At 51.9% G+C, this 25,782-nt stretch overlaps 1 protein-coding gene and 1 long non-coding RNA gene across 7 annotated transcripts in view; one reads left to right on the forward strand and one right to left on the reverse strand.

Moving 5' to 3' along the window:
* LOC103878367 lies at window positions 1–7,384 on the reverse strand. The gene is made up of 3 exons (XR_638538.4): window positions 7,007–7,384; window positions 4,689–4,852; window positions 1–1,844 (listed from the first exon to the last, which is right to left on the reverse strand). It is a non-coding gene; the product is annotated as an uncharacterized LOC103878367 (long non-coding RNA).
* Window positions 7,346–25,782, forward strand: part of SLC45A3 (solute carrier family 45 member 3) — a 24,191-nt gene continuing 5,754 nt past the window's right edge. Inside the window, exons 1-4 of one of the 6 annotated variants that reach the window (XM_017950131.2) lie at window positions 7,346–7,565; window positions 22,302–22,422; window positions 23,738–23,945; window positions 24,532–24,933. In XM_017950131.2, coding sequence (XP_017805620.1) covers window positions 24,762–24,933 — 172 coding nt within the window. In that variant the 5' untranslated portion in view covers window positions 7,346–7,565; window positions 22,302–22,422; window positions 23,738–23,945; window positions 24,532–24,761. Of the gene's footprint in view, window positions 7,566–17,377; window positions 18,496–22,301; window positions 22,423–23,465; window positions 23,946–24,531; window positions 24,934–25,782 lie in introns of those variants that run through there. The other 5 variants (XM_017950115.2, XM_017950124.3, XM_003893217.3 and 2 more) reach the window with 5 other exon arrangements.

The raw sequence follows: 25,782 nt of genomic DNA on the forward strand, positions 1-25,782 counted from the left end.
CATTTAAAAAAAAAAAAAAAAAAAAAGAAGCTCAGAAGTTAAATGACTTACTCACAGGCACAAGGTTACTAGATCCTAGCACTGAGCCTGATTTGTAATTGTTATTTCCTTAAATGGTCATCAAATGAGAGATGAATGACTGCATGCGTGGTACATGGCACTGGGTCTGTCTGGTTCCAGAGCACACAGTTTCTCCACTGTAGCACACAGCCTCTCAGTGATTTTAGCTGGGGAAAGATGTCCATGGGAGATGTGGAGCTGGCAGAGCTCTGTCGCCTCTGGCTGTCCCTCCCCAGTCTCAAACTCCACCCTGTAGTTAGCACCTCAGGCATCTGAGCTTGGGAGTAGAATCCCTGGTATTCACAGTGACATAATCACCTCCTCGCTCCAGGCTTTTCAGAAGCCAGTCCAGTTACCTTGGTGTCTTTGCTATTTAGAGATTTATTGGGAGGTTGTCTGGTTCTATCCTGAAACCCTCAGGGGGAAGGAGATAGCATTACCTTTTATGCCTCTGCCTCTCAGCCTTGACTGAGCTCCACCAAGCAGCCTAACCCCAATCCCAATCTGTCCTGTAATTTCCGTTTCTAAAATATGAGCCATCACAGCATTTTGCTGCTGCCTCTAAAACATGAGAGGCTAAGAGACCCAGCTACTTGGGTCTTTGAGAGGAGATTGTGACGGGCTTCATTGGATTTCAGAACTGAAAAGGACCATTGTGTTCATTCGGCCTCACCTCTTACCTGGTGCCTGAAAGTCTCACAATGTCTCTATCATGCTTAATCTCTGCTTAAAGCCACTTGGGACTTGCCCCTTTGGGAAACTCCCTTAGACCTCTTCTTCCCCAACTTGAGCTCTGATCTGGCTTCCGAACTGTCTCCTCTGATGGAGGTTTGCCCTGCGAAGCCATTTCTTTTCAGCGTGGACTTTGCCTGCAGAAGAGCCAATACCTTTCCATGGCAAGAATGGGTTCGGCATTTCCCCACCTCTGCTTTCTGCTCAGCTAAATCTTTCTGCTTTGGAGGCCCTTCTGGTCTCTTCTCTGACTTCCCGTAGGTCTGGGTGGGGAAGGGGAAGACGCAGAAGGAGGTTCAAATTGGGAGGAAAGATCCCTTTACAGAAGTGTTTCTGATGTTCATTTGTCAGGGGGATGTTTCCTGAAGAAAGCGCCCTTGAAGGCCATGTTTGTTGTTGTTTCAAAATCTTCCCTGCAGGGGCAACACTCAAATCTGAGCATCACCAGCTGTGTAGTGAGGGGCTCATCTGTCAGCAGCTCCAAGGCTCTGCCAGCTTGTGATGACAGTCAAGGTGGGGCACGGGTGACCTCCAGAACTAGAGGTCACGGTCATTCCTAAGCTTGGGATTTGAGAGGGAAGAAGCAGCTGTCCAACTCTCCTTTCAGTGGTTTTAATTTCATCCTCCGGTCAGGCGCAGTGGCTCATGCCTGAAATCCCAGCACTTTGGGAGGCAGAGGTGGGAAGATCCCTTGAGTCCCGGAGTTTGAGGCCAGCCTGGGTAACACAGGGAGACCCCATCTCTTTAAAAAAAAAAAAAAAAAAAATGTCCTGTCCTCACAAAGTATCCGAAAGCTCAGAGTGCTGGGTGCTGGTTCTTTCTTCACCCCTTTCCAAACTCTGTTCCATCTTACTTTTTTTCACCAGACCCTCCTAAGTGTTTCAGTTAAGGAGGCTCCTGGGGCTGGTTCTCCTGTTCAGGTTCCTGATCTCTCCATGACTCCAGTCCTTTGGATGGAAGTGGAGTTTAGCAGTCCACACAGGTGAACACCCGCCATGGTGATCTCTCATTCCTCTTGCTTCCTCCTTCCTTCATGTTATTTTATTCCTGCCCTTTAAAAATATTTTTTATTGATTATTTTATATTTACAAAAGCAATTTTTGATGCACATAGAAGACTTAAAGACTCAAAAAAGTTCTCTTAGCACTCCCTCAAAATTAAAGTCATTCTTCCACTCAAAAAAAAAACAGTATCCGAGCCGGGCGTGGTGGCTCATACCGATAATCCCAGCACTTTAGGAGGCCGAGGTGGGTGGATCACAAGGTCAGGAGTTCAAGACCAGCCTGACCAACAAGGTGAAACCCCATCTCTTACTAAAAATACAAAAATTATCTGGGTGTGGTGGCAGGTATCTCTAATCCTAGCTACTCAAGAGGCTGAGGCTGAGGCAGGAGAATCACTTGAACCCGGGAGGCGGAAGTTGCAGTGAGCCGAAATGGCGCCACTGCATTCCAGCCTGACCAACATGGAGAAACCCCATCTCTACTAAAAATACAAAATTAGCCAGGCATGGTGGTGCATGCACGTAATCCCAGCTGCTCGGGAGGCTGATGCTGGAGAATCGCTTGAATACGGGAGGTGGAGGTTGTGGTGAGAGGAGATTGCACCACTGTACTCCAGCCTGGGCAACAAGAGCAAAAACACCATCTCAAAAAACAAACAAACAAAAAAACCACATTGTGGTTATGTCTGTCTTTTCTTATAATATCCTCTCTTTAGAGATATACCTAAACAACTTTTTATCTTGGAATCATTTTAGATTTATGGGAAAACTGCACAGATAATACTAAGTTCCCACATGCCCTTCAACCAGTTTCCCCTAATGTTAACATCTTACGATACCATATTACAATGATCAAAACTGCAAAATTGGCCAGGTGTGGTGGCTCACGCCTGTAATCCCAGCACTTTGGGAGGCTGAGGCAGGTGGATCGCTTGAGGCCACGAGTTCAAGACCAGCCTGGCCAACGTGGCAAAACCATCTCTACTAAAAATACAAAAATTAGTCAGGCATGGTGGCGCATGCCTGTAATCCTACTCAGGAGGCTGAGGCACGAGACTTGCTTGAATCTGGAAGGTGGAGGTTGCAGTGATCCAAGAATATGCCACTGTACTACAACCTAGGTGACGACAGAGTGAGACTCTGTCTCAAAAAACAAACAACAACAACAACAAAAAAAAAAAACTGAGAAACTGGCCAGGCCTGATGGCTCACATTTGTAATCCCGGCACTTTGGGAGGCCAAGGCAGGAGGATCACTTGAGCCCAGGAGTCTGAAACCAGCCCTGGCAACATAATGAGGCTCCGTTTGTACAAAAAATGCACACCTGTAGTCCCAGCTATTCAGGAGACTTGAGGTGGGAGGATCGCTTGAGCCTAGGAGGTTGAGGCTGCAGTGAGCTATGGTTGTGCCACACCACTACACTCCAGCCTGGGTGACAGAGCAAAACCCTGTCTCAAAAACAAAAACAAAAACAATACTGAGAAATTAACACTGGTGGCACTATGTATTAAACTACAGACTTTATTCAGACTCCACCAGTTTTTCCACTAATATCCCTTTTCTGTTCTAAGATCCAATCTTGTTGCATTAGTATATATATAATTTAAAATAAAACGTATATCCCACTGTACACCATTTTGTTGCTGGCTTTTTCCACTTACTAGTATACCAGAAGGCCAGGCGTGTAATCCCAGCACTTTCAGAGGGATGGGATCCCTGTAATCCCAGCACTTTGGGAGGCTGAGGTGGGCAGATCATTTGAGGTCAGGAGTTCAAGACCAGCCTGGCCAATATAGAGAAACTCCATCTCTACTAAAAATACAAAACCTAGCTGTCCATGCTCCCTTGAACCCGGGAAGCGGAGGTTGCTGTCAGCTGAGATAGGTCACGATTGTGCCGAAAGCGAGACTCTCTCTCAAAACAAAAAAAAACCATAAACATTTCCCCAGGCTGTTAAAATTATTATTATTGGGCCAGGCGTGGTGACTCACACCTGTAATCCCAGCACTTTGGGAGGCCAGGGCGGGCAGATCATGAGGTCAGGAAATCGAGACCATCCTGGCTAACAGCTGAAACCCCATTTCTACTAAAAATACAAAAAAAAAAAGTTAGCTGGGTGTGGTGGCAGGTGCCTGTAGTCCCAGCTACTCGGGAGGCTGAGGCAAGAGAATGGTGTGAACCCGGGAGGCGGAGGTGGCAGTGAGCCAAGATCGTGCCACTGCACTACAGCCTGGGCAACAAAGCGAGACTCTGTCTCAAAAAAAAAAAAAATTATTATTTTTCTTGAGGTGGAGTCTCGCTCTCCATCTCAAGAAAAATTGAGTGCAGGCTGGAGTGCAGTGGCACGTTCTTTGCTCACTTCAACCTCCATCTCCCGGGTTCAAGCAATTCTCCTGCCTCAGCCTCCTAAACAGTTGGGATTACAGGCTCCCGCCACCATGCCTGGCTAATTTTTGTATTTTTAGTAGAGGTGGGGTTTCGCCATGTTGGTCAGACTGCTCTCGAACTCCTGACCTCAAATGATCCACCCACCTCTGCCTCCCAAAGTGCTGGGATTACAGGCGTGAGCCACCATGCCTAGCCTATTAAAATTATTCTATGCCATCATTTTTAATGGCAGCATAGTGTTCCATTGAGTGGATTTGCCATAAGTTGCTTAGCCAATGGCTTATTATTCTACATTTAAATTGTTTCTAATTTTTCACTATTATAAGGAGTGATGAGATGAAAAACTCTTCCACACTTCTGATATACACATCTCTGATTATTCTGCCACCAGAGAAATTCCAGAAATGGAATTGCTGTGTCCCGGGGGGCTCATCCCTCCTCCTTCCAAGTCCACAGCCAGGATTTGGCCCTGCTGCTGGCCCTTATGCCTGAAGAGACTGCTCACCCTCATCCTGAGGCAGACAGAGGAAGGAGCACAGAGAGCTCAAAGGGACCACCGGCCCTGGATGATGGAGATGGCAAGAGACGGGAACAGCGAGGGAACTCCAGGTCCTTCATGACCTCTCAGGCTTCCATGAGGCCAACCTGATGCAGCTGGGTATCTTGTCTCTGTGGAATGAGAAGGATGCTTGCTCTTAGCCCAAGGACAATGAGGAGGGGCTGTGTGTGGGGCCAGGGCAGAGACTGCTAATGCATTTTGCCAGCATCTTTGGTTTCTCCAATATCCAGCTAGACTATTAGCAGTTCCCCAAGGATGGCCTTGCTCCTCACGTCATCTCCCATTTCCTATAAATGGGAAGTGGCTGGGGAGTTTTTTTTGTGTGTGTGTGTGTGTGTGTGTGTGTGTGTGTGTGTGTGTGGTGGGGGAGGGAAGAGAGAGGAAGGGAAGGGGCCGTGGTGGTTTTCCTCCAGCTGACCTCATGGAGAAGTGAGGCCCAGAGAAGTTGTTATTTGCCCAGAATGCCACAGCATCCTAGAGAGTAGTATGGGTTTTCTCTGAGGCTCTGAAGTCACTGGCCAGGCTTGCTGAGGGACTGCTGCCTCTGCCTTGTTTCTGGGGCCCAGAGACTGTTTTTTCTGTGTAATCAGGGGCTGTCGGGGAAGTAACTGGCCTGAGGAATTGCCTCGTTTTTTTTTTTAGACGGAGTCTTGCTCTGTCACCCAGGCTGGTGTGCAGTGGCATGATCTCAGCTCACTGCAACCTCTGCCTCCTAAGTTCAAGCCATTCCCCTGCCTCAGCCTCCCCAGTAGCTGGGATTACAGGTGTGCACCACCACACCCACCAAAGTTTGTATTTTTAGTAGAGACAGGGTTTCACCATGTTGGCCAGGCTGGTCTCAAACTCCTGACCTTGTGATCTGCCCACCTTGGCCTCCCAAAGTGCTGGGATTACAGGTGTGAGCCACCACACCTGGCCAATTGCCTCCATTTTATCTGAAAATGGTACCCATCTCTTGGGTTATCCTAAGGATTCAATGAGTTAATACGCACAAAGTATTTAGAAACAGTGCCTGGCACAATTAGTAATGGTTAACTATTATTATTATAACATGAGGCTACATCAGCAGAAAGAGGGGGATTTTCAGAGCAGAGAGCCCTACTGTACCCTGTATTGGGTGGGGCCTGGCCAGCGCATCCACCTGGTTTTGTTGGGGGGGGTGATTGGGTAGGGCCCAGGATCACCATGGGATCCAGGCTGTGTGCTCACTCCCCTGAGCTCTCCTTCCTCATCCCCTTGTCACAAGGCATAAAGCACAAGGGCCCCTGGAAAGAAGTGGTGGGAGGCAGGAGCAAGAGGGGGGCTGTTACTTGTCTGTGGTGGGACAACTCTCTCATGTTCCCCATGTTCTTTCCCAAGCCCGCAAAATAACACTGTCCACTCTCTCCTGGCTCTGTAATTTTCCAGCTGACCTGAAATTTCCCCTGACTCCTGACCTCTTTCCTGGAGGAGAGGGGACACCAGCTCAGAGATCCTGGACTCCACCCTAGTCTCTCTGCTGGCCACAAGAGGGTATGCCAAAGACTTTGGAAAGCCATCGTTAGGAGGGTCCCCAGGTAGAGGTGTGTGTGCTCCAGGGAGGTAACGCTGAGACAGTTTTCAAGTTAAACTTGTTTAGTGACTCAGAAGGTAAATTCTTGATTTTTCTCTTCTCAACTCTCTCTGGCACCTGCTCTCTGTTCCCCACTGCCACCAGGGTGCCACTGTTTTCCCCTCCCTTCTCTATCTCCCTTTCTTCTCTGCCTCCCTCTACCTCTCAACTGGAAGGTGCCCTTAGATCATTAGGCTAACTCCCGCTTACAGAGGCCCAGAACATGGAAGAGACTTGGCCCACATCACACAGCTGTTGACACAGGGCCAGCATTGGAACCCAGTGCCACAATGCCCAGTCCAGGGCTAAGGCCAACCAGGTCTTCCCCTTCAAAGGCATCTTCCTGGGACTTTGTAGTATTCAAGTCAATGATCCATCTAAATTGGACTTCTCTCCACCCAATAAAACTCCATGGAGGAAAAAAGACAAAACTGCTCCCCACCCCCACCCCCCACCCCCAGGGCCAGCCTGGGACTCCACTTCTCCGCCTTCACCTGCACGTTTCTATCAAAGGCATTCTGGAACAGGTATCTGTTAGGACCTTGCTCAACAGCTGACAAAGAGAACACTTCATTGGCAATTTATCATCCATTCTTCCCCATACACACTCTTAAGGAGAAAAAAAAATGGAATTTGGTTTTTAGCGCAGAAAAAGGGATTGAGTTAGCTCTACCTGCGTTGGAGAATAGCAAAGAGCAGAAGGGTAATTCGGGAAGAACGTGACCTCTCCTTTGAAGGGATGGTCCTGGACAGACAGGGTGCAGCTCTGCCTGGAGATCGGGTGGCCAGAATGGCACGCCTGGGTAATGGTCGCAGCAGACTGGCTCCCAGGAGGGGAGAGGAGGTGCCCCGCGAAGCCGGGTAGCTTTCACCTAAATGTTTGGTGGCAAGCGACAGAGGGGGCGGTGCCCTGCCCTAGGTAATGATAGGGCAGTCTGGGAGCCACGCGGGGGCTGCCCGTCGCGGCGCGGCTACAAAGCCAGCTTGGAGACCTCCCGCTTTCTTCCCCTGGGTACCAGCCCCACCCCTCTATCCCCCCTCGCAGCACCCCCACCTCCGTCCCGCCTCGCCCCGCCCCCCTCCTGGCAGTCCCAGCGCGCATGCTCTCTCCCCCCGCGGAGTAACCTGGAGATTTAAAAGCCGCCGGCTGGCGCGTGTGGGGGGCAAGGAAAAGAAGGGGGAAACCAGTCTGTACGCGCTGGCTCCGGGTGACAGCCGCGCGCCTAGGCCAGGTAGGAGCGCGGCCCCTCCTCTCCCAGGGGTGAGGGTCCCGGCGCGGGAAAGGGAGCAGCAGTGCGCGGCCGAGCTCCGCGGTGTCGCGTGTTTTGCGCCTCGCGGGATGGGGCCGCGCCGTGGCCGTCCGGGGCGCTGCGCGCCGAGCCCAGCGCTAATCCCAGAGAAGGGCGCGTCCCACGCGCTCTGCCGTGGCGGGTGCCGAGTGCCCGGCGCCTGCACGGGTCCCCGCTGAGCTGTGCTTTCTTCCGCGGAGGGCGGGCAGGCAAGAGGTGCCCGCGCTGTCCCAGGCCGGGGGGCGGTGTGGGCGGGGAGCGGCCCCTCCCCGGAGCGCCGGGCCGGGTCGGGCCGGGCCAACGGCTGGCTGACCGGCCGCTCGCTCCTGTTGCAGCCTCCCGCGTCAGACTTTTCTTTGGAAAGTTGCGTTTATTTTCTTCTCTTGTCTGGGCTTCACCGGAAAGGGGCAGGATGAGTCACTGTGGCGCGCACAGTACGGGACTTGGGGGATTCGGGACGGGGGCCGACTGCCGCGGCGCCGCGGGGTGCTCAGGCAGGGTTCGACTTTCTTGAGGAAGAGTGAGAGTTAAGAGAGGGAAAGGGGACGGAGCCCTCTTGGACTTTAGACCTGGGGCGAGCTCTGGGTACAGAGTTGGGGCTGGACCATGTGTGTGTGTGTGTGTGTGTTACTGTGTCCCTTTTTCAGCCTCAGTTTCCCCCTCTGTGGGGAGAGAAAGGCCGCTGTTTTTTCCTCGCCTCCCTGGTCTCAGGTGGGGAAGGAGAGAGTGCTGCAAACGGCAAACCGGTGTGATGTGGTGGTACCTGGGCATCCCGTGCAGCTTCTCAGAGCTGTGGGCCTAAGCAGGCTTGCTGGAAAAGCCCCAGGGACCTGCAGGTTTTCTCCGGAGTGCGGGTCAGGCCTTCCTGTAGTCTTTCGCTCCCCCTACGCACTGCAGTCCTGTGAGTTGCTCTTGCCCTTGACCTCTGAATCAGTCTCCATCTTCCTGACAGACACTCTTGACCTGCTCAGCTTTTCCCCACCCCAGGGCATGTTCCCTATGCTTCCTCTTTTTCCAAGGGGCCAGAGTTGGGAGTAGGGAGGGGTTTGGCATGGTGGGTACCTGGTGAGGACTCGCCCTTCAGCTGTTACACAGACCCGATCCCAGTGGAGCAGGGACTAAGAATAGCCCAGCTGCTGTCTTGCTGCCCTGGAGTCTGCAGCCGGGCATTGCCAGTTGACCAGGGCCCAGAGTGACCCTTGCTGGGGTCCTGGAACCTTTGCTCAGGAGTGGCGTTGATGTCTTAGGGGCTTCGGACTACCTTTCCTGATGCACTTAGCGGATCTCCGTTCAGAGCAGAGACCACCTTGGTGTGGACTCACCTGCCCGAGGGCTGGGGAACAGGCTGGCCTGTGGGCTGGGAGTGGGAAGGGCCCGGGAGGCCCAGGCTAGACTGGAAGCCTGAGGAAACCCATAGAGCAGCATATTGTAGGGGTAAGTGGAACGTAATTTGAGGTCGCAGGCCATTCTGTTGGATCAGTCCCATTCCCTCATTCCTCCCTTATCTCCTCCCACCAGGCCTGTCGTGGAGCCAGGACTCTGTTATTCTGAAAGTGCTCAGAAAATGGAGCTTGAGTCAGCAGAATGAGTTTGAAGATAAAAATACAGCTGTGGATGAATGTACAGCTGTGGACAGATAGGCCCCAATTTAGTGGGTGTGTGTTAGGGGGAGTTTTCCTATGTATTCATGGAGTGTGTGGTGAACTTCCCCGTCCCTCCTGGCTCCCTGAATAACCTTGAAGGAGGAGGAGGAGTAGACAGTGATCCCTGGTGGTCTCCTGAGCCCCTTCCAGGCCACTGGGTGGTGGAGGGATAGTGGAGGCCTCCCTCCCGCTCTCCCCTTACCCAAACTGGAGCTCTCAGCCTGGGCAGGGCTGGTCTGAAGACTCAAAGTAAAGTTAACTTGAAGACTTTAAGCACTATCATCTGGACGTCACAGCCTGATAAGTCAACATTATGAATAAAAACCCAGACTATCAGATAGTTTCTTTTCTTTCTTTTTTTTTTTTTAGATGGAGTTTCACTCTTGTTGCCCAGGCTGGAGTGCAATGGCACGATCTCAGCTCCCTGCAGCCTCCCCTCCTGGGTTCAAGCGATTCTCATCCCTCAGCCTCCCAGGTAGCTGGGATTACAGGCGCCCACCACCACCATGCCTGGCTAATTTTTTGTATTTTTAGCAGAGACGGGGTTTCACCGTGTTAATCAGGATGGTCTCAATCTCCTGACCTCGTGATCCGCCCGCCTTGGCCTCCCAAAGTGCTGGGATTACAGGCATGAGCCACCGTGCCCTGCCTGAAAGACAGTTACTATATTGGCTGCTTCACTAGGTGAGCTCCACCAGCTTGGCAGGTTACTTAACCTCGTCCAAGCCTCAGTATCCCTGGCTGCAAAATGGGGATAATACTTACTGTATAGCTTTGTCAAGTAGATTATAACAGACATAAAATTTATAAACATATAATTATGTAATATATAAAGTCTAAAAATTATAGCTTTATTCACTAGTATATATACAGTACTAAACTGTGTGTCTGACACATAGTAAGTGCTCAATAAATGTTAGTACCAACTATATATTATATCAATCATTTGGGACTGAATGGACAGCAGTGCCTAGCCTGGGACTCTCTTCTTGGGCCTTGCTCTTAAAAAACAAAACAAAACTCTGCTCTAGACCTTATTTCTTGGGTAGCAAGGTCTCCTGGACTTTGGGGAGTCCGTTGAGAGATAGAGCTTTGGCAAAATGATTTGAATCTGGTTTCCTCTTGTGCGAGTTATTTAAACTGTTTCAACTTCCTCCTCTGTAAAATGAGGATAATAGTACCTACCTCACAGTATTTCCAGGATTAAATAAGCTGATGTAGGTAAAGCTCTGAGCACAGCAGCTGCTTGTAAAAAGAGCTTGATAAATGTCAGCTGCTGTTATTTGGTGACAATGGAGCCAATCATTGTGGTTTACACTTAGAAACCAGAGTTTCTTAGCAATGGAATTAGCCCATAGATAACTGTATGTAAGCTACGAAGGACACATCTGCAGTTGAACTTGTGGTCCTGTGCGAAGATCACACCAAGATTGGATGTCCATGTCTCTCGTCTACTACTCTGCTACTGTGTGACTTGTATTTAATTAGTGCAGAAACCCCTACCCAGCCTACCTTCCCAGAGTATACCCCTCAGGCTGGAAAAGGGTACCATGGACATGAATGTATATCCTGAGAAGTTAAGAACCTTCTATGCAAACAGTTATTTGTTGTTGTTTTTAGGAAAACTGCATAGGGAGGGTGCCCTGAAATTGGGATTCTGCTCTGTCCTCCCTCCCCAACCCTTAGGATCTTTTGCACTGTTCTTTGGTGTCCAGAAAAAAAAACCCAGCCTAGCTTTCTCTGAACAGTTAGTGGCCCTGTTTGCTGGGCAGCAGGGGTGGAGACTGGACCAGCTGGTACCAGGCCCAGTGTCTTGAACACTGATGCCACTCGACTCCCAGCAGTAGAGCTGGAGTGTTGAGCTTTGTCCAGTGTATTAAGTGTCCCTGCTTGGGCTAGGGAGGGGGGCAGCTGGTGACAGAGCCGTCATGGGATGCTCCTGATCCCTGGCCAGAACTTCCTGTTGAATCCTTTTTTCTACTACATGGTCTGTGTTTTCCCCTCCACGGGAAGAAATCCACAGTTTTGCCACCGGCCCTGACTGACTTGTGGAATCTCTTGCTTCTGAGGCTGGACATGGGCCTGCTTTCCCTGTTAGCCTCGACTTCATTGCCTGTAAAATGGAGATAAGATTCACCTTGCATGGTTATGGTGAGGATTAAATGTGATGTGCATATTCAGCCAAGCGCCTGCACATGCGAGGTGTTCCATAGATGTTTCCTTTCCCCTTCTTTGTTACTTCTGGAGATCACTTTCTGGGGAGCGGGGACCGGCCAGCAAGAAGGGGTTTGGAGGCCACCTCCTGGCACTGTAGTCTACAATCCCCAGTCACCATATCCAGGATAGACAGGATGCCCAGCCAGAGAGGATACCCTCGGGAGTAGCCAGCCCACAACAGCAGTTCTTGTCTTTCCCCTGTGGTCGCTGCGTGCCCCCCTGCCCCCTGGCCTTGCTAATCTCAAGTGTACTTTGAGTTGGCAAATAGTGTTCAAGCTAGGAGTGCCTGGCCCATCCCTAGGGATGTGGCAATTTAGATTCCCACTCCTGGCTCCTGTCCTTAGTGACCGGAGCACCCAGGTAGCTTGAACATGGCCCTGCCTGGATCCCAGGCACACTGGTAAAATCACATCCGACGGGAATCCTGATTCAGCCTTACCCATAGGCCTTCTATTGGGCACCAACTTTTCTCAGGGTCTGTGCTTCCTGCTTTCCAGGAGCTGAAGCACTAGTGGGAAGGACGGCAGTGGGGGAAGGACTGCAAATCCGAGACCCTGAGGACTGTGGGCAGCCTCCAACCCTGGGGACTGCCTCGTTAGAGCAGTTGAGATACAGCGGGGAGAGGAGATACTTGACTGCTTGGTTTCCAGGGGGCTGTGGAGGAGGTGTGAGATTTGAGCTGGGCAGGGCTCAGGTGGAAGGGAGAGGCAGTCCAGGAAGGGGAAGAAACCAGAGCCTGGTGACCACGTTGGAAGCAAAAACAAGCCCAGTGCTAATGAATTCTTTTATTTGGGGGCCCATGGAGGTATGCCGAATCATCTAGTGACACACAGATAGCCAGCCCAGATCTGAGATCAAAACCCAGTCTCATGATTTTGAGTCCGGTATTGTTTCCAGCACACCTCACTGGGGAGAGGCCAAAAGGAGGGGTGGGAGTGATTAGAAGTCCCAGACTCCAAGGGCCTTGGTTTACAGACATACACCCTTTTCTGCTGTTGGGGCTCAGAAAACAATACCCCAAAGTGAAGGCCTCAGAGGCAAAATTTCTGTCTGACCTCCTGTCTCTCACCCCTCATTCTCTCCTGAGGCAGGCCAAAGTGAATCCCTCTTTTCCAAGGCAGGTCATAGAAACTAGAACCCTTCTCCCCAAAGCCAGCCGTATAACTTAAAAATATTACTCTTTCTCCTGGCTTTCTGGGTAAGAACCGGCGATAAATGATCTGAGCTACCTTGTTTGATAGTAGGTAGTAAGGCCCTCATTGCAGAGGGGTCCCACCCCATTCCTGGGAGGAAGAGATCCTGCAACAGAGAGGCCGAGAGCAATCTGGACAGGTCTGGCTGGGCTTCACCATTCAGTCTATTAGCATTAGCTCATACCCTTTTTGTCCGATCACATTTCTGCATCCTATGTGTGCTTCCTCAAACCTAAGCATAGAAATGGATACTTAGGCTGGGCGTAGTGGCTCATGCCTGTAATGTCAGCACTTTGGGAGGCTGAGTTGGGTGGATCACCTGAGGTCAGGAGTTCAAGACCAGCCTGCCCAACAGGGTGAAACCCCACCTCTACTAAAAATACAAAAATTAGCCGGGCGTGGTGACGCACACCTGTAGTCCCAGCTACTCGGGAGGCGGAGGCAGGACAATTGCTCAAATCCAGGAGGTGGAGGTTGCAGTGAGCTGAGATCGTGCCACTGCACGCCAGCCTGGGCAACAACACGAGAGCTAGTCTCAAAAAAAAAAAAAGATACTTCACCCTGGGTTTTTGGGTTTTCATTTCTTTTTTTTTTTTTTTCTTTTTTTTTTTTGAGACGGAGTCTCACTCTGTCGCCCAGGCTGGAGTGCAGTGGCCGGATCTCAGCTCACTGCAAGCTCCGCCTCCCAGGTTTACGTCATTCTCCTGCCTCAGCCTCCGGAGTAGCTGGGACTACAGGCACCTGCCACCTTGCCCGGCTAGTTTTTTGTATTTTTTTAGTAGAGACGGGGTTTCACCGTGTTAGCCAGGATGGTCTTGATCTCCTGACCTTGTGATCCGCCCGCTCGGCCTCCCAGAGTGCTGGGATTACGGGCGTGAGCCACCGCGCCCGGCCTTGGGTTTTCATTTCTAAAGGCTCTTGTATCATGTAAAACTATGATCAAATAAATTTGTATGCTTTTCTCTCTCTCACTCTCTCTTTTTTTTTTTTTTTTGTAAACAGCGTCGATTTTGAAATGGCATCTCACTCTGTTGCCCTGCACGATCTCGGCTCACTGCAACCTCCGCCTCCCAGGTTCAAGTGATTCTCATGCCTCAACCTCCTGAGTAGCTGGGATTATAGGCACGTGCCACCACACCTAGCTAATTTTTGTATTTTTAGTAGAGACAAGGTTTTACCATGTTGCCCAGGCTGGTCCCAAACTCCTGACCTCAAGTCATCCTCCTGCCTTGGCCTCCCAAAGTGCTGGGATTACAAGCGTGAGCCACTGCGACCAGCCTGTTATGCTTTTCTCTTGTTACCATATCTTTCGTTATAGAAGTGTCAGTTCTGACCTTTATGATGGGGAGGAAAAAAGGATCTCCCTCACCCCCACCCCTATATTGCATAGTACCTACCTGCTTATCCCCCAAGGCTAAGCAACATGGCCATTCCCACTAGGAAGCCCTGGAAGAACTGCATGTGCCCCCCACATTGGGTCCCCCCCCATGGATTTGTGTCTTCACACTTGTGCCACCTCATTGCACACCGATTGCATTTTATCCCTTTTGCCAAAGGGAGCTGTGATCAGTTGTTTCTGTGTCCCCAGCACCTTCACAGCGAGCTTACGCACAACTGAGGCTCTGTGGTGGTGGGTGGGTGGGTGGGTGGGTTTCAGTGCTGTTTGACATTCCCGTAGTGGAGGTTAGGTTGCATGCACTGAGGTATACTTCTAAGGGTCAGCAAGCTTGGGATCTTGAAATCAGAAAATGAGTTTCTTTGGGGGCCCACTCTTTCCTTGCCCACCACTGAGTGACTATTTTTGAGAACACACTTTCTGAGTACTGAGTCTGACTTGGAGCCCTCTGTTTATAAATGAGACTGATCACAGACTCTAGGACTCAGATCTAATAAAGCCTTACAGGCCACTGCGTTTGAAACCCTAGAGGTGGGACATGGCAGAAGTGGAACCAGCACCGTGGTCTGACTCTTGGTCCAGGGTGCTGCCCATCTGTAGGTTTGCACAGACCCTTAGTCTCCTGGCCTCTTTCCTGTATACCTCACCTCCTAAGGGAGGCCAGGCTAAAGAGAAGAGTAGGATTGGCTGTACATGGATAGGGAGAGCTGTCTAGCCTGGCTGACTGGCGAGGGTCAAGTTCAGTAGGAGGAAGGCCATTCAGGCTTCTCTTTTCAGGGGCTGTATGAAAAGGCAGGATTGCAGGGAAGGAAGTTCCAAGTGGCCTGGACGCTGTGCCAAGCTCCCTCTTACCCTCCCATGTTCCTATTCCCCTACCTTGGACCAAGGAATTTCTTGGTACTGCTGCCCCACCTTGTAGGGAAGCATTTATTGTGGCCCAAGGAGAGAATTCAGTTACTAATTTCTGCCAGGAACAGAGTCCAACTCTGGGAAGGACTAGGGAAGAGGGCAGTTCTGCCCCCAGATGTCCTGGTTACTCGGCTTACTTTCAGGTGACCGCTGACCCTTGGCACTCTGTTGGTGCCTGAGAGTGTGTGGGCAGGTAAAGGTTGGGGTAAGTGCAGTTGGGCATCCTTCTCCACCTCATTCCCCTTGACTCATTGGTAGGAGGCCATGAAAGTCCAAATACAAAGTAGGGATTTTATATTCCTATTTCACAAGGATGAACATGAATGCCTTCCTGAATGCCATGTAGCCTCGTCAGTGAGCCCTTAGCGGGTAGCTGCTGGTGAAAAATCACCTACCGGGGGTAGGGGGTGCATGTGAGATCACCTGGCTGCACAGATGTAAAGAACCTTCGGCATTATCCAGATTAGCTCTAATTTTACGGATGTGGAAACTGAGTCCCAGAGAGGTGAGATGGCCTGTCTAGGGTACACAGCTCTTAAAAAAAAAAGTGGCTGAAACAGGACTGCTGTCTCCTGGCTCCCAGTTCAGAGCACCTTCCAGCATTTTCAAATGGTTCGAATTTTCTGTTCAACCACTGTTTATTTGTGCAACCCTAGGCATGTTACGTTCTGAGACTGAGCTGTTCATCCTTGAATATGAATATTAAATACCTACCTTGGATTTGGAGTGTATGAATTATGAGTTATTGGAGAGAAGGTACAATATATCAAGTACCTAGCACATGCTAGACACCTCTGAGGCAGTTAGTAGGGGTCGGCCACTGTGTTCATTTTCCCTGTGGATGGAAATCGTGCTGTCTCATAACTATGGGATCTTTGTCCCACCTTCCACCTCCCTTCTCAGCCTTCCTCCAGCAGGCAGGTCTGCTGCAGTGACCTCTCCTCACCTGTTGGGGCCAGCACCTGGGGAGGCAGTTGCATTCTTGGCATTCCTCTTGCTGCTAGGGGCTGGAAGAGGCGCTGGTGCGGTGAGGGAGGCACATGGGTGAGAGGGGAATGGAAACCGAGAAGAAAATGTAGTTGGTTTCCCCTAACCACGGCTGCTCCTGTTTGGGAATGAGAAAGCCCTTCCTCCATTGAGGAGGCAACCAAAGAAGTGGCTGCCAGGAACTTTCATATCCTGTATCTCAAACACACTCCTCATCTATAAAGTTGGTGGTGTTAATCTAAGTTTCCGTGCCTGTAAAATGGGTATACTAATTGTACCCACCTCATCGGAGGGTTGGAAGACCAAGACGCATGGCAGAGTGCCTGGCATGTATTACAACCTTAATGTTGGCTGCTATTGTGTGTTTTCTTTTCTGTTTTGTGTGTTTGTGGTTTGTTTGTTTGAGACAGAGTCACCCTGTTGCCCAGGCTGGAGTGCAGTGTGGCAGAATCTTGGTTCATTGCAACCTTGACCTCCCGGTTTCAAGCAATTCTCATGCCTCAGCCTCCCGAGTAGCTGGGATTACAGGTGTGTGCCACTATGCCTGGGCCTGGCTAATTTTTGTATTTTTAGTAGAGATGAGGTTTCACCATTTTGGCCAGGCTGATTTAGAACTTCTTGACCTCAGGTAATCCGCCTGCCTCGGCCTCCTAGAGTGCTGGGATTACAGGCGTGAGCCACTGTGCCCGGCCTGCTATTATTCATTGTGGATGAGGAAACTGAGGCACGGGAGATGAAGTTACAGGCTCATGCAATTCTAATAAGTGGTGGAGCTGGCATGCAAACCCAGGTCAACCTGCAGAGTCTGCCAGGGTTTGGGGACGTCAGGATTCAGAGGGTTGTGGTCCCTCGGGTGGAAGAGAGCTCCAGGTTGAAGAGCCCTGCTGGTCCTGGTTTGGAGGGCATGTCCAGTGTGACCTTGGGTTGCAGCTGTTCTCAGAAACGAAGTGTGATCGGGAGGCCCAGGTGCCTGGAGTCAGACTGTGTCTATATTGACTGTCACCATGGGATTGCCAGGTGACCCTTGCATGCTTCAGCCCCAGCTTAGGCTGTCCAGGACTGACTCTGGCCAAGGTGAGGGTCAGGCCAGCCCCAGAATCCCTGTCACTGGGTAGGAGAGGGGAGGGGAGGGCAGTGCTGGCTCCAGGGACTGCCCCTCTGTCCCTTCCCCTCCCCTTCCCCCAATCTCCTCTGGCATTTGTTTCCTTTCCAAAGCTGGACTGGGGCTCTCAGACAGGGCAACAAAAGCCACTCTCCACCACGCCACTGCCACCTGTTGGGTTTTCACACATTGGGGGTGAGTGGGGGGAGGGAGCCGCTGCCCTTTTCCCAGTGTCTGTGGTGTGCCCCCTCTGCCCCCCTAGGGCCTGGGATTCTCTTTGCTGCCCGATGTGATGGGCTCAGGAGCCGGAGGGGGTGGGGGCCAGCAGCAGCTGGAAGGGGAATTGAGTGGGAAGGGCCTGGCGCTGGCAGCCGGAGAGAGTTTGATGGATTACTCTGCAGGCCGAGAGGTTTCTCCCTAATCCCCCTTTGTGTCCCGGCCTGCAGCCCCCTCACCCTCTCTGACAAGCTGCTAAGCAGAAGGCTTCCAGTCCCGGTGAAGAAAAGGCAGCTCAGCAGGGCGAACTCTAAATCCCTGGCCTCCGGGCCCTGGGGGAGGCAGGCACCAGGGAGCAAGTCCGGGGTGGGGCTGGGCTTCCCCATCCCACTGCTGGCCCTTAGTCTTTCTTAGGAGTCCCTGAGGTGGGGGGGCTTCATTCTGCGTGGGGTCCTTAGGTGCCCCTGGAAGCCCTGTGAGGTTGTGAGCTTCTGCTCTTTCTGCAAATCACTGTTTTTCTCTAGGGCAAGACTGGGGAAAGCAGAGCCCCTCACTGCTTTGGGAATGTTTGGCCCCAGAGAATGAAAGACTGAGTGGGTTGGGAGTCACCAAAGCCGTGGTTGTCTCATGCCGTGTCCCTCCCGCCATCTCCGTGGCAGCCCAAGCACACAGCACCTCTCACAAGGGATCTGTCATGGGGAGCTCATTGTCTCACAAGAATGCTCATTTCCAGGTCTGGCTGGTACAGGCTGTTTCTCGGGTGTCCCCAAGGCTCCTGTGGAGCTGCTGTGAGGGTGGGGCTCATGTGGGGAGTGCAGTGTACCAGGTTTCATTAGGTAAGCTGACAGCATTGGTCCCCTGGGACTGGGGCGAGTTGGGGGTGGGTAGTGGGGATGAGGGCTGGGGAACCCCCAGACCTGAGAAGTCCGCTCCCTGTCCCCAACCTAGAGGACCCTGGAGAGCTCAGTTTGGAGCAAGGTGCTGGGGTCGCCCTTTTCTGCCATCTCACCGACCTGGGGCAGGGCAGCCTTGGTGGGGTGTGTGTCCGGGAGGTTGGCCCAGGGTGACCCCACCCGCTTTCCTCCGCTGAGTCATTATTCCTTGTGCCTCGCCAGCCCCCGGTTTCCCCTTCTGTGGGGAGGGCTGCGGGGTGGCTGTGAAGGGGAGAGGAGCCGCTTCTGAGGAGCCTGGGAGAAAGCAGCGGGTCTTTGTGAGTGTGCAGGGAACACGCAGGGTCGCCGAGCCTGCGGGGTCGGGGTGGGGGCTGCAGCTGTTTGATGTGCCTGGGTGGGGTTTGATGCTGGCCTGCATAAAGAAGCCTTAGAATTGCTGCCTGACACAGGCCCGGGGCGGGGGCTGCCCCCAGCCTGGGCTTCCACTGGCCTCTGTCTGTCAGCAGAGGGAATCTGCTCCCCCAGCTCCACCTCAGCCATGCGGGGTGGCAGGATCCCCTTTGAAAGCCCTCAAAGGCCTCTTTATGCATCCCCCTCTGACCCTCCCTTCCCTTAGGGAGCTACCAGGGAGTGGGCTCGGGTCGGCTTTCCTCCTCCTCTGCCACTCTGGCTTCTGTATTTTGGACAAAGTTCAGGCCAAGTTTGTTCCTGTTGCTCAGTTTCATTTCCCCCAAAACTCCCTGCTCGGGGTCTGGTCTGAAGTGGGGGCTTTCCAATCCAGGAGGGTTTATCTGAGCCTCTCACCACCTTTGAGCCCGTAGGAGTTGCTCCCTCTGGAGTTGGGCCTGGAAAGTCCTCGGTGTGTGGGGAGCACGTGGGAGGAGGAGGACTGAAGCCCTCACCCTTGCTTCTACTGCCACCCCTTGCTCTTAGCCATTCATTCATTAGGTCCCTTTTCTTGCTGGGGCGTTACATATTGAGGTGCATAGGGGCATGTATCTCGCAGTACCTGGAGGGGAGCAGTGAGGATCCAGGTTCACTGACCTTGCCCAGGGCCCTCAGTCTCTGGGTTTTGATTCTGTTCCCCCAAGGATGAGGAAGGATGACCTGGGTAGAGCTCCAGAAAGGTTCCCAGAGGCCTTGGGTTTCCTCCAGCTTTCTTGCTCTCTTGCCATTGCTGGGCCCAGAGAGGAGGGGAGATGGTTGGAACTTGAGAAGGACTTGTCCTAGAAGGCTGCCTGTTCCTTGCCTTTCTGAGAGGTCAGCCCCTCCACTTCCTTCCTCTTCCTGCCCACTCCTTGCCAGGTGAACACTGTGAGGCTGGCTCTTCTGATTGATCTTGTCTTTGCCAGACAAAGTGTTCCAGGAGTAGTGGGGCAGGAGGATTTTAGAAGCATCTCCAAGACTGGAGGGTGTAGGGGAGAATTGGACCCTGTCCCCAGGAGGACGGGGGAGTTCCGCAGACTTGGGGTAGGAGGCGGGGTTCCAACACTGATCTGTCACTTGCAAGCTTTGGCAAGAAGCTTGCCCTGGGGCTGCTGATGGGAGTGGTGGCCAGGAAAGTGGTACTGAAAGACTTCTTGTTCTCTGACCTCCCTGAGCCTGAGAACTGAGAAAGGCTGGGCTCCTCCATTTATGCTCCAGGGAAGGCGGCCCTGGAAGGGGGATGGCGAGCCGCTGGACTTAGTGCTCAGGAGTCCTCTGTGGTCTCCTTAGCCCGAGGACCCTGGAGTAGGGATGAAATGACAGGGACCGAGGCACTGGAAAGGATGCAAGGATAAGAAAAGGGGGCTTTGGAGGGCAGAGTGTGCTTATGGGCTTGGAACTCCTCAGGCAATTCTGAGCTGGGAAGAGTAAAGTCTGGGGGTGTCAAGAGGACTCTGGACCCCTGGGCAGAGTAGAACTCAAACAAGGGAGGACGGGCTCTGCAACCAAATACAGGGGTGCTTGAAGCCTGCCCCCTTCCTAGTCAAATCCTTTCCCCACCTGGCCCAACCCCTAGTTACCAGGTAAAGAATCTCTGGGTGGGGGTGGGGGGCATTGGAGAAAGACAACCCAGGAAGGGGAAAGCTGCTAATGAGCTCTCTGGGCTGTAGGAGGATGGTGGGGGGCACTCTTCTCTTTACCCCTTTCTTTTGTCTTTCCCATGTGGGCTAAGAAGGATCCTGCTAATTCCTGGGGGGCCTGGGAACTGGATTAAGGGAGAGGCAAGGCAGGTGGGGTGATTAATGGTTGCTGGACAGCTGTGGTTTATTTTTATTTATTTGTTTTTTAGAGATCAAGTCTCACTCTGTTGCCCAGGCTGGAGAACAGTGGCATGATCATAGCTCACTTGCAGCCTTGAACTCCTGGACTCAGGAGATCCTCCCACCTCAGCCTCCTGAGTAGCTTGGATTATAGGTGCATGCCACCATGCCCAGCTAATTTTTATTTTTTATTTTATTTATTTATTTATTATTTATTTTATTTTATTATTATTATTTTTTTTTTGAGACGGAGTCTTGCTGTCTTGCCCAGGTTGGAGTGCAGTGGCGCGATCTCGGCTCACTGCAAGCTCCGCTGCCTCCTGGGTTCACACCATTCTCCTGCCTCAGCCTCCCGAGAAGCTGGGACTACAGGCGCCTGCCACCACACCCGGCTAATTTTTTTGTATTTTTAGTCGAGATGGGGTTTCACCGTGTTCGCCAGGATGGTCTCGATCTCCTGACCTCGTGATCCACCTGCCTCGGCCTCCCAAAGTGCTGGGATTACAGACGTGAGCCACCGTGCCCAGCCTATTTTTTATTTTATTTGAGATGGAGTCTTGCACTGTTGCAGGGGCTGAGGTGCAATGGCACAATCTTGGCTCACTGCAACTTCTGCCTCCCGGGTTCAAGTGATTCTCCTGCCAGAGCCTCTTGAGTAGCTAGGATTACAGGTGCCCGCCACCATGCCCAGCTATTTTTGTATTTTTAGTAGAGATGGAGTTTCGCTATGTTGGCCAGGCTGGTCTGGAACCCCTGACCTGGTGATCCGCCTGCCTCCGCCTCCCAAAGTGCTGGGATTATAGGCGTGAACCACCTATAATAGCCAGGTGTGGTAGTATGCCCAGCTCTTCTATTTATTTTTCGAGACAGAATCTTGCTGTGTCACCCAGAGTGGAGTACAGTGGCATGATCTTGGCTCACTGCAACGTCCACCTCCCAGGTTCAAGTGATTCTCCTCCTTCAGCCTCCCAAGTAGCTGGGATTGTAGGCGCACGCCACCATGCCCAGCTAATTTTTGTATTTTTAGTAGAGATGGGGTTTCACCACGTTGGCCAGGCTGGTCTTGAACCTCCTGACCTCAGGTAATTTGCCTGCTTTGGCTTCCCAAAGTGCTGGGATTATAGGCATGAGCCACTGTGCCCTGCCTATTTTATTTTTATTTTTGTAGAAACAGAGTCTTGCTATGTTGCCCAGGCTGTTCTTAAGCTCCTGTCCTCAAGCCATCCTCCCACTCCAGCCTCCCAAAGTGCTGAGATTACACATGTGAGCCACTGTGTCTGGCCTGCAAATTATTTTAAACAATAGGGAGCAGCCAGGACTTAGAGAATGGGTGCAGGTTATGGGCGAGGCTGGGTCTAACAAAGTCTCTGTTTGCTCAGGGAGGACCTGGTCTCCTGAAAACCCAGAGCAGGTTAGCATTCAGGGCCCTCCCAGAACAAGGGTGGGGAGTGGAATGGGCTGGAAGCCTTTGGCCACAGAATCCCTCCTCTTAGGCTGGATGGCACTGCCTCTTGGTCTCTGTGCTGTCTCCTGCTTTCCTTCTTGGGGGCACTGTGGAAATGCAGCAATGAGGGACTCAAGTTGAACCTACGACAGCTCAGCTAAGACTGAGGTCTGGCCTTCACCTTCCTTTTGAAGACAGTATGGGTCAGTATTTTACACACCTTCTCATGCCACCTCCATAGGAGGCCCTGTGCCCCATCCCAAAGGGTGAGTCTGACCAGGATTTAGGGGAGGAGGCTGCTGGTTGCCCAGCCTTATCTCAATTCCCTTCCTTCATGATCTGCCAGCTGCAAAGCCCCTGAAGGTGGTGGTGGAGTGAACAGACCTTACCCAGGATTGATAGCCATCTAATTTTTTTTTTTTTTTTTTTTTAGGCAGCGTCTCCCTCTGTCACCCAGACTGGAGGCAATGTTCTGATCACTGCACACTGCACCCTTGACCTCCCAGACTCAAGCAATCCTCCCATCTCAGCCTCTTAAGTAGCTGGGACCACAGGTGCATACTACCACACCTGGCTAATTTTTAAATTTTTTGTAGAAAGGGGGTCTCGCTGTGTTGCCCAGGCTGGTCTTAAACTCCTGGGCTCAAGTGATCCTCCTGCCTTGGCCTCTCAAAGTTCTGAGATTACAGGCGTGAGCCACCACACTTGGTCCTGATCTCTCTGTGGCACAGCTCAGAGCACCCACAACACGCTTTGTAACATGCAAGGCCCCATGGGGCTTAGTATTATGTGAAAAGATAAGAGAAGTTGAAGTGCCTTTTATTATGAGGTGCTGAGATTGGCAGAGGGCATGAGTGGGGCCTGGGGTTGGTCTCTGGTGGAGGAGACTGGAGCCAGGCCCTCAGCCACTGTGGTCCTTGCACCAGAGTAGGTGCCCTTCAGTAGCATTTATGGGATTGAATTAGGGAGGAGAAGGAAGGTGCTCCAGCCACGAGTGCCAGGAAGCTCTGTCCCCTTCCTCTGTTTTGGGATGGATGACAGATAAGGAGCCTCCTGCCTTTCCTCACCAAGACTCACCCTCTGTAGTATCTACTCTTGATGTGTGACTTGGTTCCCTCTTTTGTAGTCACCTTTTCTTTTTTTTTTGAGATGGAGTTTTGCTCTTGTTGCCCAGGCTGGAGTGCAAATGCGTGATCTCGGCTCACCACAACCTCTGCCTCCCAGGTTCAAGCGATTCTCCTGCCTCAACCTCCCAAGTAGCTGGGATTACAGGCATGAGTCACCACACCTGGCTAATTTTGTATTTTTAGTAGAGACGGGGTTTCACCATGTTGGGCAGGCTGGTCGCAAACTCTCGACCTTAGGTGATCTGCCCACCTTGGCCTCCCAAAGTTTATTTTTTTTGAGACGGGAGTCTTGCTCTGTTGCCCAGACTACAGTGCAGTGGCTCATTGCAACCTCCACCTCCCGGGTTCAAGCAGTTCTGCCTCTGCTTCCTGATTAGCTGGGATTACAGGCACCTGCCACCATGCCCGGCTAATTTTTGTGTTTTTAGCAGAGACAGGGTTTCACCATGTTGGCAAGGCTGGTCTTGAACTCCTGACCTCAAATGATCCACCTGCCTCGGCCTCCCAAAGTGCTAGAATTACAGGCATGTTCCACCACACCTGGCTTTTCATAGTCACTTCTAAGCAGAGGTGACTGCAGTGGGTGTATTGTCAGGGAGTAAGACTTGGAGGCCACTTGCTTGGCAGGGGAGATACAGGATGGTTCTCTTTGCACAGGAGGCAGGTATAGCAGGAAGGGGTGTGGGACTTCTCTGCTGAAAATTGAAAGGAGCACAGAAAAATTTCTTTCTCTGCCATTTAGGGAGCACAGAAGGGCTGCCCTGGAAGTGGCTGGGCATCCTGCCAGCTTGGGGGAGTCCCTGGTATCATTACAGGTGTTGGCAGGTGGTGTGGTTTCATGCCCCTGTGAGCTAGAACCTGGGGACGGCTCCACTCTCCCATGACAGTTGGACAGTCACGTGTGGGATTGTTTCTTCCCCTTGAACGTTCACCTCAGGGAGGAACTCAAGGTAGAGATTTTCAGGCCTTGGCTCATCCCAGGGAGCCTTCTCTAAGTTAAAACCCAACGTAACAAAACAGCCTCTCCTCCCTTTCCCCTTCATCCTGGTCTTTGGGGTTAGGGGTTGTGGTGCAGTGTGGCTTATGGCCAAGCAATGTGGAATAGAAGTGTTACTCTTAACAAATGGGAATTGAACACCCCAGGTTTGGGGAGTAGAAAGAGAAAAGCAAACAAACCAGGCCTGGCAGAGGGTCTCCGGGGGCACCTTGCTAGCTGGTTTGATTGCTACCCCCTCCCCTCCCCAGTACTAACAGGGAAGGGCAATTGTAGATTTTTCAAAACAGAGAACAACCAACATCTGTTTGGCTCTGGAGAGTGCTGAGGTTTAAAAAATCATATTTACCTTATTAATTATGTCAGCCTTAGGCTAATATTAACATGCATTTCCTGACTGGGCAGCAGGGGGTGGCACCTTGGTGGCAGGGCCAATCGCCAGCCTGTGAATGATCAGGATCCAGACAATTTAGAGCAAATCCTGGAGACCTGGCTCCCAGAACTTAACACCCCGTGTGCTTGTGATTGCCCCGCCCTTTTAGGATCTGAGTGATGAGATGTGTCCCCACTGAGGTGCCCCACAGCAGCAGGTGTTGAGCATGGGCTGAGAAGCTGGACCGGCACCAAAGGGCTGGCGGAAATGGGCGCCTGGCTGATTGCTAGGCAGTTGGCGGCAGCAAGGAGGAGAGGCCGTGGCTTCTGGAGCAGAGCGGAGACGAAGCAGTTCTGGAGTGCTTAAACGGCCCCCTGAGCCCTACCCGCCTGGCCCACTATGGTCCAGAGGCTGTGGGTGAGCCGCCTGCTGCGGCACCGGAAAGCCCAGCTCTTGCTGATCAACCTGCTAACCTTTGGCCTGGAAGTGTGTTTGGCCGCAGGCATCACCTATGTGCCGCCTCTGCTGCTGGAAGTGGGGGTAGAAGAGAAGTTCATGACCATGGTGCTGGGTGAGTCACAACATCCTCCTTCCTTCCTGTTCCAGATACGTGCCACCTGGGATGTGGGGCAGGCGTACCTCTGCCCTGGGAGCTGCTTGGAGGGAGAGGTGGTCTGCTGGGAAGGCATTGCTAGGCAGGAGGGTGACCCTGGGCTGAGGGGGCACACCAAGAGAAAGAAGAGAATATCAAGGACATACCCTAGTCACCTCTGGATCCCTGGTCCTGCACAGTGCCTGGCTCATAGGAGACACTGGAGAAAGGCTCCTAACCTTTGGCTAGCCCTTTTATAATTTACAGCGATTATCTCATTCAATGTTTACAACTACCATTTGAGGTGATCCATTTTACAGAGAAGGAAGCAGAGGCTTTTAAGAGGTTAGGTAAGCCTTAGCCGAAGCCAAATAGCAGCTGAACAGTAGAGCTGGGACTCCATCAAGGTCTCCCAGCTGGGGCTTGCTCCTACCCCTAGGGCAAGCTTCTGACTCTGCAGATAAATTCTGCAAAAGCCACAGAAGGCAAGTAGTCACCATTGTGTGACAACCCCTCACCCCCAGGGAGAGGTGTCCCTCTGAGGATTGCAGGCTCTGGAGTCACACTGCTTGTTGAAACACTGCCTCTTACCCTCCCTAGGTCTGTGCCCTTGAATAAATATCACTTCTTAGTTGCTCCATGCCTCAGTTTGTCCATCTGAAAATGGGGGCATCTGTAATGCCTGTGTTATGAGGAGTAAATTACAGCATCCCTGGGAAGATGTAGCACAGTGTCGAGTACGGAATGTTATTTCCATCCTTCTCACAGAGCTTGGGTCCCCTTCCCCTTGCCCTTTACTTGTCCCAGCCATTGACTCATACTACTTCC

This window comes from Papio anubis, chromosome 1, assembly GCF_008728515.1.
Source record: "Papio anubis isolate 15944 chromosome 1, Panubis1.0, whole genome shotgun sequence".
Lineage (NCBI taxonomy): Eukaryota > Metazoa > Chordata > Mammalia > Primates > Cercopithecidae > Papio > Papio anubis.